The sequence below is a fragment of the Balaenoptera musculus genome, chromosome 7, assembly GCF_009873245.2.
Source record: "Balaenoptera musculus isolate JJ_BM4_2016_0621 chromosome 7, mBalMus1.pri.v3, whole genome shotgun sequence".
NCBI classification, from domain to species: Eukaryota; Metazoa; Chordata; class Mammalia; order Artiodactyla; family Balaenopteridae; genus Balaenoptera; species Balaenoptera musculus.
Genome location: NC_045791.1, coordinates 59,626,730 through 59,641,320, shown reverse-complemented (window position 1 = coordinate 59,641,320; position 14,591 = coordinate 59,626,730). Strand labels below are relative to the sequence as shown.

General features: G+C 39.5%; 1 protein-coding gene across 4 annotated transcripts in view; it reads left to right on the top strand.

Moving 5' to 3' along the window:
- The window catches only part of CCDC141 (coiled-coil domain containing 141), a 204,282-nt gene that overhangs the window by 93,754 nt on the left and 95,937 nt on the right, over nucleotides 1-14,591 (top strand). For all 4 annotated transcript variants that reach the window (XM_036858604.1, XM_036858605.1, XM_036858606.1 and 1 more), the window contains one exon: nucleotides 13,422-13,616. In XM_036858604.1, coding sequence (XP_036714499.1) covers nucleotides 13,422-13,616 — 195 coding nt within the window. The remainder of the gene's footprint in view (nucleotides 1-13,421; nucleotides 13,617-14,591) is intronic.

Here is a 14,591-nt window from a genome sequence, read left to right as displayed (position 1 = left end):
CACAGGCTGCACTTGGTGGCCAAGCACTGAACAGAATAAAGGAAACAAGAAGCTTCCAAGCCCTGTTTTTTCCTGCATCTTTTGGAATATTTGCATGGACTGAGAAAAAGGAAAGCAGCAACTATTATTCAAAGATTGCTTTGGTGACATCTGTCATTTCTGCTGTAAATAAACTGTCAGTCCCAAATCCAGTAGGGTAATTGTGGAAAATATAGCTAAAACCCCAAATTTTAGTAAGGCCTTAAATCCAGGAATTTGAAGCACAGCCAATTCACCGTTGAATTTACATCTGATTCACTAGAGAAGCCGAAGCTTATGTGAAATGGTGGTGGCTCTTTCTGCGCTGCAGAGAAGTAAGGCTCAGGAAAGCAAAATGCCCTGCCGGAGGCCACTTACTAAGTTTGGAGTAAAAAGTGTATTTCCATTTCTCTGCCCTTGCCCATAGGCTCTCCTTGATTCAGTAGCTATGATTTCTGCCTTACGGCCGGGAGGCGAAACACCACAATTCTTTCATCTCTAGGTGATACACAGAATCACAGTTCTTCCCTGTTTGCAGTCTGTCTGTGTCTCTGCTGAAATACACCACAGTGAGGGCAGAGTTCAGATGGCCTGTGGACACTGAACTCAGTACTCATCCAAGAGTGAGATGACCCTTGCTTTTGTGTATGTCGGTGAGAAATGCCTGGGAAAGGAGCATGAGAAGTAACTGTGGCCCAGCTGGCCATCCAGCTCGGCATGATCAGAGACTTTCAGCTTTTCAAGGGCTCACTGCCGCTCTCCAAAAGCGTAAACATTTCTTCTCAAAAAATTTCTGCTCAAAGCAGACTTTCAAATATTCTCTGATTAAAATCGCCAGGTTTATTTGGTTTGTCCCATCTGTTAATGCAGTCACGTAAAATTCTATGATTTGTTGTCAGTGAGTTAATTCTCCTCGGTGCTGAACCAAATGGGACCGTAAACTTAAAAGACTGAACGAGAAATGAGCTGTATCTACTGAGATGTCCTCCGAAGCGGCCATGGCACGGGGCCTACACATGAGCCGGACACATGCTTCTGCCACATGTGATTTGGGCCAGTCATCTCCACAGCTGATAGCTTCTTAGCAGTTTATAAATATGTTCCCTGGGGCTTCCCTAGTGGCGCAGTGGTTGAGAATCTGCCTGCCAATGCAGGGGACACGGGTTCGAGCCCTGGTCTGGGAGGATCCCACATGCCGCGGAGCAACTAGGCCCGTGAGCCACAACTACTGAGCCTGCGCGTCTGGAGCTTGTGCTCCGTAACAAGAGAGGCCGCGACAGTGAGAGGCCCGCGCACCGCGATGAAGAGTGGCCCCCGCTTGCCGCAACTAGAGAAAGCCCTCGCACAGAAACGAAGACCCAACACAGCCAAAAATAAATAAATAAAATAAATTAATTAATTAAAAAAAAATGTTCCCTATTGTTTCTTGTCCATCTTCTCCCACTTAAAAATTATATTCTGAAGTCAAATTTATAAGGAAAATAATTTACCACGTGGTACTGGGTCATTTAAACCCACCCCATCCACTTCATCAGGGAAGTTTGCAAGTGAATAAAAGCTTACTAAACATATTGGGAGTATTTTGTTTCTTTTCCATTGGAGTAGCTAATATGTTTTTACTTTTTAAATTGAGTGGCTGGATAATTTTTATACCAATCCATAATTTTATTTGAAAAGCTAACCTGGGACTGTTAAAAAAAAAAACGGGTGGGGGGAGAAGAAACCATTTTCGCCTTCTTGTCTATCAGTGCTAATCCTCTTAAAGGTACCCTTACAATCAGGGGATGCAAGAGAAGCTCCATTTCCTCAGCAAATGGAATACTGAAAGGCACAGTTTAAAAGGGTTACTACTGTGAGTGAAGAAGGAAAGTAATGGAGTGACCTGTGGACACACCCTGAGCCCAGGAACACACAGTGCCCCACGTCTTTATTGGCTCAGAGATACACAGGTCCATCTGTCAAGCTGAAAAGCCAAGGAAGTGGCAGACTTTGGCTTTCTGCTGGTGGGGACAAGTACTGGAAATATTTTATTGCAAAGTGGCTGAAACCCAGTCAGAGGTTTAATACTTAGCAGGCAGGCAGCAATGGCTTAGAGAAAGAGGACCAAGATTTTCTCTGTTGGGCTCCTCCAGCCTGGACAACAGGGACAGCTAAGTTTTTAAAATAGCACGCTGGATTCAGATGACTCTGGAAAGTTTTGTCTCAAAAGTAAAATAGGCGAAGCATCCCCTAAGAAAAACGGCTGGGGAAATAACATCATCAGAACAGTATGGAAGTGCATCAGAAACTGCCTATAGATTGCCCAAAGAAAACAGAACCAATTTTCTGAGAAGATTGCATAGAAGTATTGAGTGGACCCAACTTCATTTACTGCCCACAGAGTTCATGTGAAAATGTAATTAAAAAGACTGGGGATGGAGAATAAGAAAAGATAGGAGGCACAAAATAGTCCTTTACAGTTTCCTTGGAAGGTCACAGCCCACTTTATATAACACATTATGAAGCACAAGGTTACAGTGGGTTTTCAAAGACTTGGCTCTACTCCAGAAGTCTCTCTTTAATGTTGTTTGCAAATTTTATACTAAAGGCAGATTTATGAACTCTGTTAGAGAACAAGGATTTCTCTTCTTATTCATAGAGAAGAACTTTATTATTTTGGTCCAGTTGCTAAGCAAAATATAGCTTGAGTTTGGCTGTAAATTCTCAGTTATATATGTAAGGCATTGTGTTTATTTAGAAATAATAAGGCTTCTAATTTCAAATCAGAAAATCCCAGGGTCATATAAGGACTTTTATCAGTTTCAGGTCTTATCCAGACCTTATGGAAGTTTCACCTCTGTAATTCTAAGTTAATGTGTTTAATCTTTCCGTGGTGTAAAAAGCACTGTTTATCACCTCTCTGCAGAGCTGAGGCCAGGATACTGGTTGAGAAAGCAGGTTCTAGAGTCAAACTACCTGAATTTGAGTTCTGGCTCTTTCACCTACTAGTGTTGAGACCTTGGGAAAGTTCTTAACCCTTCTGAGCCTCAGTTACCCCATCTGTAAAATGAGGATAATAATAGTTCCTACCTTGTAGGGGTGTGGTGAAGATTAAGTGAGATACTATACGTAAAGCATTTAGCACAGTGCTAGCATACAGGAAGAAGAATCAACCCTTACGTTCTTGCAGACAGTTAAGATACCAACACCGTAGAGTTTAGTTTTGTCCAGACTGAGCACGTAATGGCTGTAACCTATCTCTCCATATCCTAACCTCCTCTCCACTTTCCTTCCCCCAGCTCTCTGGGCCTCCCCTAGCTTCTCCATATTTGTTAAGTGTTTTTCCTCTAACGAGCACAGAAGATTCTGGTCAATGCCAATTTTTTGAAAGAATTACCTGCTTTACTCTATGTCTTCACATATTGAGCATTTCTTTTTTTTTTTTTTTTTGATGTTTAACAAAATCTTTTCTGCAACAGCAAAATACTAGCTGAAAAATTAAATAGCAAGAGAATGGATAAAGAAGTCGCGGTACATTCATATTATGGAGTAAAGCAGTTAAATTGAATTAAAAAAAAAAGGAATGATCTAATGCTCTAGTACAAGGAATATAAAAGTGATTTCACTGATTTATATTCTCTATTGTCCTATGTTTGCTTGTTATTCATTTTTTATTGAGCATTTCTTACTTGAGTTCATTGAGGATTAATGCCCCACAGATCTTAACAGACAGAAATTGAGAGAATGGACCCAAAAGACAGGAAATGGACTAACTGGGTAGCTGGAGGGATTGGGACAAAACAAAAAAAAGAAACAAAGACTTGTGAAAGCAAATGAACCCGTAGCTGGTTCAGGTCCTTTTAGCCACAACTGTAGTGTTTCTCAGCATTGTTCCAACCGGAGCACTGGTCCCCTGAGATGATTAGCAAACAAATGGTTTCTTGGTCAAAGGAGTTTGTCCAAAACGTTTCACACCACGTTTTCCTCTAGGAGTCTCAGTGCATGTTAACACAGTAAAAATTCTAAGAAGTACTACAGTAAAGAAACCTGCTTTATTTTGCTTATCTCATATTATTGATCAGTACATAACACTGACCAGTACATTTGGAGAAGGCTTCCACTATTGTTATTTTAGAACTGGGAAACAGGAATTCCCATAAATAATGAACAAATTTTGGGACACTAATGAACCATGATACCATGAACCATGAACCATGATGGGAAGAAAAGTGGGACTAATATTTAGTGAGTGCCTATTATGTATGCCAGAAATTATGCTAACTGCTTTAGAAATATTTGCTTTTTCCCGATAAGATTAAAGTAGTGGTTTTTAAGTGGGAGGCATATTTAGAGTGCTTTACAAAATAATGTCATGGCACATATTAGCAGTCCTTAAATGGGGACAAATAGCTGTTTAAGAAATGAAGGATCTTGAGAACTCACGTAGCCCATCTTCATGCCTAAGAGTATTGCTTTTGCACTCACTGAGAAATTTGGAGATTCTGGAGTCTCTGTACCCTCAGTTCCCTGGAATGTAGCATTGTATACAAACCTGTGAATAGTCCTAGCTCTGCCACTTATTGGATATGTAACCTTGAATAACATACCCCTCTGAGCCTGTGAAAATACTAGGAAAACAATAACATCTAACCTAAGTTTGTGAGGGTTATACATACAAAACATAAGCTCATAATTGGTGCTCAAAAAAATGCCAATGCCTTAATCTACCATACTTATTCTTTTTTTTTTCTTTTTTTTTTTTAACATCTTTATTGAAGTATAATTGCTTTACAATGGTGTGTTAGTTTCTGCTTTATAACAAAGTGAATCAGTTATACATATACATATGTTCCCATATCTCTTCCCTCTTGCATCTCCCTCCCTCCCACCCTCCCTATCCCATCCATCTAGGTGGTCACAAAGCACCGAGCTGATCTCCCTATGCTATGCGGCTGCTTCCCACTAGCTATCTATTTTACATTTGGTAGTGTATATATGTCCATGACACTCTCTCACCCTGTCACATCTCACCCTTCCCCCTCCCCATATCCTCAAGTCCATTCTCTAGTAGGTCTGTGTCTTTATTCCCATCTTGCCACTAGGTTCTTCATGACCTTTTTTTTTTTCCTTAGATTCCATATATATGTGTTAGCATACTGTATTTGTTTTTCTCTTTCTGACTTACTTCACTCTGTATGACAGACTCTAACTCCATCCACCTCATTACAAATACCTCCATTTCATTTCTTTTTATGGTTGAGTAATATTCCATTGTATATATGTGCCACATCTTCTTTATCCATTCATCCGATGATGGACATTTAGGTTGCTTCCATGTCCTGGCTATTGTAAATAGAGCTGCAATGAACATTTTGGTACATGACTTTTTTTGAATTATGGTTTTCTCAGGGTATATGCCCAGTAGTGGGATTGCTGGGTCGTATGGTAGTTCTATTTTTAGTTTTTTAAGGAACCTCCATACTGTTCTCCATAGTGGCTGTATCAATTTACATTCCCACCAACAGTGCAAGAGTGTTCCCTTTTCTCCACACCCTCACCAGCATTTATTGTTTCTAGATTTTTTGATGATGGCCATTCTGACTGGTGTGAGATGATACCTCATTGTGGTTTTGATTTGCATTTCTCTAATGATTAATGATGTTGAGCATTCTTTCATGTGTCTGTTGGCCATCTGTATATCTTCTTTGGAGAAATGTCTATTTAGGTCTTCTGCCCATTTTTGGATTGGGTTGTTTGTTTTTTTGTTATTGAGCTGCATGAGCTGCTTGTAAATCTTGGAGATTAATCCTTTGTCAGTTGCTTCATTTGCAAATATTTTCTCCCATTCTGAGGGTTGTCTTTTGGTCTTGTTTATGGTTTCCTTTGCTGTGCAAAAGCTTTTAAGTTTCATTAGGTCCCATTTGTTTATTTGTGTTTTTATTTCCATTTCTCTAGGAGCTGGGTCAAAAAGGATCTTGCTGTGATTTATGTCATAGAGTGTTCTGCCTATGTTTTCCTCTAAGAGTTTGATAGTGTCTGGCTTTACGCTTAGGTCTTTAATCCATTTTGAGTTTATTTTTGTGTATGGTGTCAGGAAGTGTTCTAATTTCATACTTTTACATGTACCTGTCCAATTTTCCCAGCACCACTTATTGAAGAGGCTGTCTTTTCTCCATTGTATATGCTTGCCTCCTTTATCAAAGATAAGGTGACCATATGTGTGTGCGTTTATCTCTGGGCTTTCTATCCTGTTCCATTGATCTATATTTCTGTTTTTGTGCCAGTACCAAACTGTCTTGATTACTGTAGCTTTGTAATATAGTCTGAAGTCAGGGAGCCTGATTCCTCCAGCTCCATTTTTCGTTCTCAAGATTGCTTTGGCTATTCGGGGTCTTTTGTGTCTCCATACAAATTGTGAAATTTTTTGTTCTAGTTCTGTGAAAAATGCCAGGGGTAGTTTGATAGGGATTGCATTGAATCTGTAGATTGCTTTGGGTAGTAGAGTCATTTTCACAATGTTGATTCTTCCAATCCAAGAACATGGTATATCTCTCCATCTATTTGTATCATCTTTAATTTCTTTCATCAGTGTCCTATAATTTTCTGCATACAGGTCTTTTGTCTCCTTAGGTAGGTTTATTCCTAGATATTTTATTCTTTTTGTTGCAGTGGTAAACGGGAGTGTTTTCTTAATTTCACTTTCAGATTTTTCATCATTAGTATATAGGAATGCAAGAGATTTCTGTGCATTAATTTTGTATCCTGCTACTTTACCAAATTCATTGATTAGCTCTAGTAGTTTTCTGGTGGCAGTTTTAGGATTCTCTATGTATAGTATCATGTCATCTGCAAACAGTGACAGCTTTACTTCTTCTTTTCCTATTTGGATTCCTTTTATTTCTTTGTCTTCTCTGATTGCTGTGGCTAACACTTCCAAAACTATGTTGAATAATAGTGGTGAGAGTGGGCAACCTTGTCTTGTTCCTGATCTTATTGGAAATGGTTTCAGTTTTTCACCATTGAGGACAATGTTGGCTGTGGGTTTGTCATATATGGCCTTTATTATGTTGAGGAAAGTTCCCTCTATGCCTACTTTCTGCAGGGCTTTTATCATAAATGGGTGTTGAATTTTGTCGAAAGCTTTCTCTGCATCTATTGAGATGATCATATGGTTTTTCTCCTTCAATTTGTTAATATGATGTACCACGTTGATTGATTTGCGTATATTGAAGAATCCTTGCATTCCTGGAATAAACCCCACTTGATCATGGTGTATAATCCTTTTAATGTGCTGTTGGATTCTGTTTGCTAGTATTTTGTTGAGGATTTTTGCATCTATGTTCATCAGTGATATTGGCCTGCAGTTTTCTTTCTTTGTGACATCTTTGTCTGGGTGTGGTATCAGGGTGATGGTGACCTCGTAGAATGAGTTGGGGAGTGTTCCTCCCTCTACAATATTTTGGAAGAGTTTGAGAAGGATAGGTGTTAGCTCTTCTCTAAATGTTTGATAGAATTCGCCTGTGAAGCCATCTGGTCCTGGGCTTTTGTTTGTTGGAAGATTTTTAATCACAGTTTCAATTTCAGTGCTTGTGATTGGTCTGTTCATATTTTCTATTTCTTCCTGGTTCAGTCTCGGCAGTTTGTGCATTTCTAAGAATCTGTCCATTTCTTCCAGGTTGTCCATTTTATTGGCATAGAGTTGCTTGTAGTAATCTCTCATGATCGTTTGTATTTCTGCAGTGTCAGTGGTTACTTCTCCTTTTTCATTTCTAATTCTGTTGATTTGAGTCTTCTCCCTTTTTCTCTTGATGAGTCTGGCTAATGGTTTATCAATTTTGTTTATCTTCTCAAAGAACCAGCTTTTAGTTTCATTGATTTTTGCTATTGTTTCCTTCATTTCTTTTTCATTTATTTCTGATCTGATCTTTATGATTTCTTTCCTTCTGCTAGCTTTGGGGTTTTTTTGCTCTTCTTTCTCTAATTGCTTTAGGTGCAAGGTTAGGTTGTTTATTCGAGATGTTTCCTGTTTCTTGATGTAGGCTTGTATTGCTATAAACTTCCCTCTTAGAACTGCTTTTGCTGCATCCCATAGGTTATGGGTTGTCGTATTTCCATTGTCATTTGTTTCTAGGTATTTTTTGATTTCCCCTTTGATTTCTTCAGTGATCACTTCGTTATTAAGTAGTGTATTGTGTAGCCTCCATGTGTTTGTATTTTTTACAGATCTTTTCCTGTAATTGATATCTAGTCTCATAGCGTTGTGGTTGGAAAAGATACTTGATACGATCTCAATTTCCTTAAATTTACCAAGGCTTGATTTGTGACCCAAGATATGATCTATCCTGGAGAATGTTCCATGAGCACTTGAGAAAAATGTGTATTCTGTTGTTTTGGGGTGGAATGTCCTATAAATATCAATTAAGTCCATCTTATTTAATGTATCATTTAAAGCTTGTGTTTCCTTATTCATTTTCATTTTGGATGATCTGTCCATTGGTGAAAGTGGGGTGTTAAAGTCCCCTACTATGATTGTGTTACTGTCAATTTCCCCTTTTATGGCTGTTAGTATTTGCCTTATGTATTGAGGTGCTCCTATGTTGGGTGCATAAACATTTACAATTGTTATACTTTCCTCTTGGATCGATCCCTTGATCATTATATAGTGTCCTTCTTTGTCTCTTGTAATAGTCTTTATTTTAAAGTCTATTTTGTCTGATATGAGAATTGCTACTCCAGCTTTCTTTTGATTTCCATTTGCATGGAATATCTTTTTCCATCCCCTCACTTTCAGTCTGTATGTGTCTCTAGGTCTGAAGTGGGTCTCTTGTAGACAGCATATATATGGGTCTTGTTTTTGTATCCATTCAGCCAGTCTGTGTCTTTTGGTGGGAGCATTTAATCCATTTACATTTAAGGTAATTATCAATATGTATGTTCCTATTCCCGTTTTCTTAAATATTTTGGGTTTTTTATTGTAGGTGTTTTCCTTCTCTTGTGTTTCTTGGCTAGAGAAGTTCCTTTAGCATTTGTTGTAAAGCTGCTTTGGTGGTGCTGAACTCTCTCAACTTTTGCTTGTCTGTAAAGGTTTTAATTTCTCCATCAAATCTGAATGAGATCCTTGCTGGGTAGAGTAACCTTGGTTGTAGGTTTTTGTCCTTCATCACTTTAAGTATATCCTGCCACTCCCTTCTGGCTTACAGAGTTTCTGCTGAAAGATCAGCTGTTAACCTTATGGGGATTCCCTTGTGTGTTATTTGTTGTTTTTCCCTTGCTGCTTTTAATATGTTTTCTTTATATTTAATTTTTGACAGTTTGATTAATATGTGTCTTGGCGTATTTCTCCTTGTATTTATCCTGTATGGGACTCTCTGTGCTTCCAGGACTTGATTAACTATTTCCTTTCCCATATTAGGGAAGATTTCAACTATAATCTCTTCAAATATTTTCTCAGTCCCTTTCTTTTTCTCTTCTTCTTCTGGGACCCCTATAATTCGAATGTTGGTGTGTTTAATGTTGTCCCAGAGGTCTCTGAGACTGTCCTCAGTTCTTTTCATTCTTTTTTCTTTCTCCTGCTCTGCAGTAGTTATTTCCACCATTTTATCTTCCAGGTCACTTATCCGTTCTTCTGCCTCAGTTATTCTGCTATTGATCCCATCTAGAGTATTTTTAATTTCATTTATTGTGTTTTTCATCATTGCTTGGTTCCTCTTTAGTTCTTCTACGTCCTTGTTAAATGTTTCTTGCATTTTGTCTATTCTATTTCCAAGATTTTGGATCATCCTTACTATCATTATTCTGAATTCTTTTTCAGGTAGGCTACCTATTTCCTCTTCATTTGTTAGGTTTGGTGTTTTTTGACCCTGCTCCTTCATCTGCTGTGTGTTTTTCTGTCGTCTCATTTTCTGTCGTCTCTTATCTTACTGTGTTTGGGGTCTCCTTTTCACTGGCTGCAGGTTCGTAGTTCCCGTTGTTTTTGGTATCTGTCCCCAATGTGTAAGGTTGGTTCAGTGGGTTGTGTAGGCTTCCTGGTGGAGGGAACTAGTGCCTGTGTTCTGGTGGATGAGGCTGGATCTTGTCTTTCTGGTGGGCACGTCCACGTCTGGTGGTGTGTTTTGGGGTGTCTGTGGCCTTATTATGATTTTAGGCAGCCTCTCTGCTAATGGATGGGGCTGTGTTCCTGTCTTGCTAGTTGTTTGGCATAGGGTGTCCAGCACTGTAGCTTGCTGGTCGTTGAGTGAAGCTGGGTCTTGATGTTGAGATGGAGATCTCTGAGAGATTTTTGCCGTTTGGTATTATGTAGAGCTGGAGGTCTCTTGTGGACCAGTGTCCTGAAGTTGGCTCTCCCACCTCAGAGGCACAGCCCTGATGCCTGGCTGGAGCACCAAGAGTCTTTCATCCACATGGCTCAGAATAAAAGGGAGAAAAAAATAGAAAGAAAGAAAGAGGATAAAATAAAATAAACCTATTATAATAAAAAATAAGAAAAAAATTATTAAGAGTAAATGTATTCAGAAAAAATTTTTTTTAATTTTAAAAAATAGATTTATTAATTTTTTATAATAAAGAATAAGAAAAAAATTATTAAGAAAAAAATTTATTAAGAAGAAAAAAAATTTAATTTTTAAAATAAAAAATATGAAAAAACTTATTAAAAATTTTTTTTTAATTTCTAAAGAATAGAAAATAAGGAAAAAATTATTAAGAAAACATTTATTAGGAAAAAAAAATTTTTTAAGTTAAAAAACAAACAAACAAACAAAGAAAACGGACCTAACCCTAGGACTAATGGTGAAAGCAAAGCTATACAGATAAAATCTCACCCAGAAGCATACACATATACACTCACAAAAAAAGGAAAAGGGGAAAAATTAATATATCCTGCTCCCAAAGTCCACCTCTTGAATTTGGGATGATTCGTTGTCGCTTCAGGTATTCAACAGATGCAAGCACATCAAGTTGTTTGTGGAGCTTTAATCCGCTGCTCCTGAGGCTGCTGGGAGAGATTTCCCTTTCTCTTCTTTGTTCGAACAGCTCCAGGGGCTCAGCTTTGGATTTGGACCCGCCTCTGTGTGTAGGTCGCCTGAGGGCGTCTGTTCCCCGCCCAGACAGAACGGGGTTAAAGGAACAGCTGCTTCGGGGGCTCTGGCTCACTCAGGTGGGGGGGAGGGAGCGGTACGGAGGAGGCGGGGCGAGCCTGCGGCGGCAGAGGCGTCGTGACGTTGCAGCAGCCTGAGGCGCCCCGTGCGTTCTCCCGGGGAAGTTGTCCCTGGATCACGGGACCTTGGCAGTGGCGAGCTGTACTGGCTCCCGGGAGGGGCGGTGTGGAGAGTGACCTGTGCTCGCACACAGGCTTCTTGGTGGCGGCAGCAGCAGCCTTAGCGTCTCCTGCCCGTCTCTGTGGTCCGCGCTGTTAGCCGCAGCTCGCGCCCGTCTCTGGAGCTCGTTTAGGCGGCGCTCTGAATCCCCTCTCCTTGCGCGCCGCGAAACAAAGAGGCAAGAAAAAGTCTCTTGCGTCTTCGGCAGCTGCAGACTTTTCCCTGGACTCCCTCCCGGCTAGCACCGAAGCCCGAGCCTCAGCTCCCAGCCCCCACCCGCCCCGGCGGGTGAGCAGACAAGCCTCTCGGGCCGGTGAGTGCTACTCAGCACCGATCCTCCGTGCGGGAATGTCTCCGCTTTGCCCTCCACACCCCTGTGGCTGCGCTCTCCTCCGTGGCTCTGAAGCTTCCCCCCTCTGCCACCCGCAGTCTCCGCCCGCAAAGGGGCTTCCTGGTGTGTGGAAACCTTTCCTCCTTCACGGCTCCCTCCCACTGGTGCAGGTCCCGTCCCTATTCTTTTGTCTTTGTTGTTTCTTTTTTCTTTTGCCCTACCCAAGTACGTGGGGATTTTCTTGCCTTTTGGGAGGTCTGACGTCTTCTGCCAGCGTTCAGTGGGTGTTCTGTAGGAGCAGTTCCACGTGTAGATGTATTTCTACTGTATCTCTGAGAAGGAAGGTGATCTCCGCGTCTTACTCTTCCGCCATCTTACCCCCTTACCATACTTATTCTTGCGTCCATTGATCAAACTATTTTTCTCTTACACAATTACTAGAACAGGTTCTATGAAGTCCATAAAATAATATGTACAGTTTCTATTTTCAGCATCTACCAACTGTGATTTGAAATGCTACCATTTTGTGTGTATGTACGTGTATTTGTGTGTTTGTAGAAACAGCATGTATTTAATACACTTCATAATGCAGTATATATAAAATTACGTAAAATAGCAGTTTATGTATTGTTAAAGGAAAGAACTATATTTTATTCTTTGTTTATATTCCCCAAGACATCTATCCTAACATGGTCCCAGGTACACAGTATTTAGTTGTCTTGTGAAATAAATGAATGGAAATGATAGCGGTAAAGTGCACTAAAATTGTATTATTTTATACAATATAATGCAACAAATGTAACTTAATAATAGGACATTTTGCACTGGGGAGCAAGCCAGGATGGAGTCAGACTGTGATTTTTAAAATTTGGTGATAAATTTCTGATGCTTTAACAAGCAGCATCTGCTCACTGCTCAGTCTCAGCTGAGATGGGTACCAGAAAATTTGCTAACAAGACTCCTGTGTGAGAGATAAGCATTATTTTATGAAACTAGATCTGTCTTCAGTTCTTTTGCAAGAAATTTGAATTTCCCTTCAAATAAATGGAATGTTAATATGTTTGATTTACTTCAACTCTTGTTATTTTCTTTCTTCTCTATTTACTGTTTTTCACCCTCATGCAATAGAAAGTAAAAAACTACCTCTTTTCCTTTGTTGAAATGTTTATAAATCATTAATAGTGAAACATTGAGAGGTGAAACTGGGGTCAGGAAGGAGAGAATACTGCACAATAACAGCTATTAACTTTGTGCAGAGTAACAGGTCTTAATTTCAGTTCTAAGTGTAGGCAGATGCACAAACAACCATAGACTATGAGATTTCCCTTCCTTTCTTGTGCGTATTTGCCCACGTTGCCAGTGAGACTAAATTGTGGGAGAGAAATGTTTTTATACTTAAATGAATAAAAATAGGTAAAAATGAGTTAGAGATTGAAAAACACTGATGACCATATTTTGGGTATATTTTCAGGTATTGTTAAGGGAAATGGCAAGTGACCTGAATTCAGGGCAACCAGACCCTCCATCAGTCACGTATCCCAATTGACCTGCCCCTTTCTACTATCGTCCCCTCTCCCTTTTTAGCCTCTTTTCTGTGTCTCTTTCTTTTTTTACCTATGTCTCGATACTCAAACCTGGAATGTAGCATTGACTCCTTTATGATTTGAAAATAATGACAGGTTGCTGATACATTCAACACATGTAAATGTCCTCTGAGTCTTACCAGAGATTCCAAAGGGGAGGATGTGTAAAATAAACTGAAGCGTGCTCTCTTGCAGGAATGGAATTCCGCAGTGCAGAAGCTGAAGACAGAGGCACTGGGGATTCTGCTCTCCAAGGAGGATGTGGAGAAAGAACACCTACAGCTCTCTAACCAGAAACTGACTTGGCTTCAAGAGGAATTTGGTCGGCTCATGGTGGAAAGGAAAACCTGGTTAAAAAAGGCAAATGACTTTTTTAACAGCGCAAACAAGGTCAGTGTGAGGTGAAGCTGGTGATTTTAGGTCATCAGGGCAAACCAGTCAGAGACCCATGACTTCAACAGGCTGGAGCACGTCACAGAAATCTCGACTCCACTTAGAGTTTCAAAAGTGATAGCAGCAAACAGGAGCTTTTAAAATATATTCCTACGCTGGCCATTATTTTGTACTCAAAACTAAGAGATTCTGTGCTTTGACGTGTAAAAGGTCACTGAAAAAAAAAACAAAAAACAGGAGAATTTTATCTTAGAGCTCCCATTGTTCTGTTTGAGGTGGACATTTGTGCCAACATGGTAGTGTTTCTCCTGGAGGAATGGAATTATCATAAAATATATCAAGGTTATATTGATATAACCTTGATATATTTGACAAATAATTTGAAAAAAAAACCCTTGAAAAAACCAAAAAAACCCTTGAAACTTTTACCAAAAAAATCTTTCTCTTTTTAAAAATCCTCTTTCATTTATTAGGTAAAGATACATAAATATTGCAGGCTTTTGGCATGCAAACCATAGGGCTCTGGTTGACTGCCCTGCCTTGGTTTGCCTTTTTTTTTTTTAATTGGAGTATAGTTGATTTACAATGTTGTGTTAGTTTCAGGTGTACAGCAGAGTGATTCAGGTATACATACATATATATCTTTTTTTTCAGATTATTTTCCCTTATATGTTATTAAAAATATTGAGTATAATTACCTGTGCTATACAGTAGGTTCTTGTTGGTTATCTGTTTTATATATAGTAGTGGGTATATGTTACTCCCAAACTCCTAATTTATCTCTCCCCACACACTTTGTAAATCAGCCAAAGGGAGATCTTGCTTTGGACTGTTTCCAGGCCTTCTTGAGTGGGCGAAGTGCTCTATTTTCATTTAAGATTGATTGTAGCACGTGGCTCTTACTGCATGGTAATGTTCATGTGTTCATATCACTTGAGTATCTGAGGATGGCGATAATGTTAGAAAAAATTT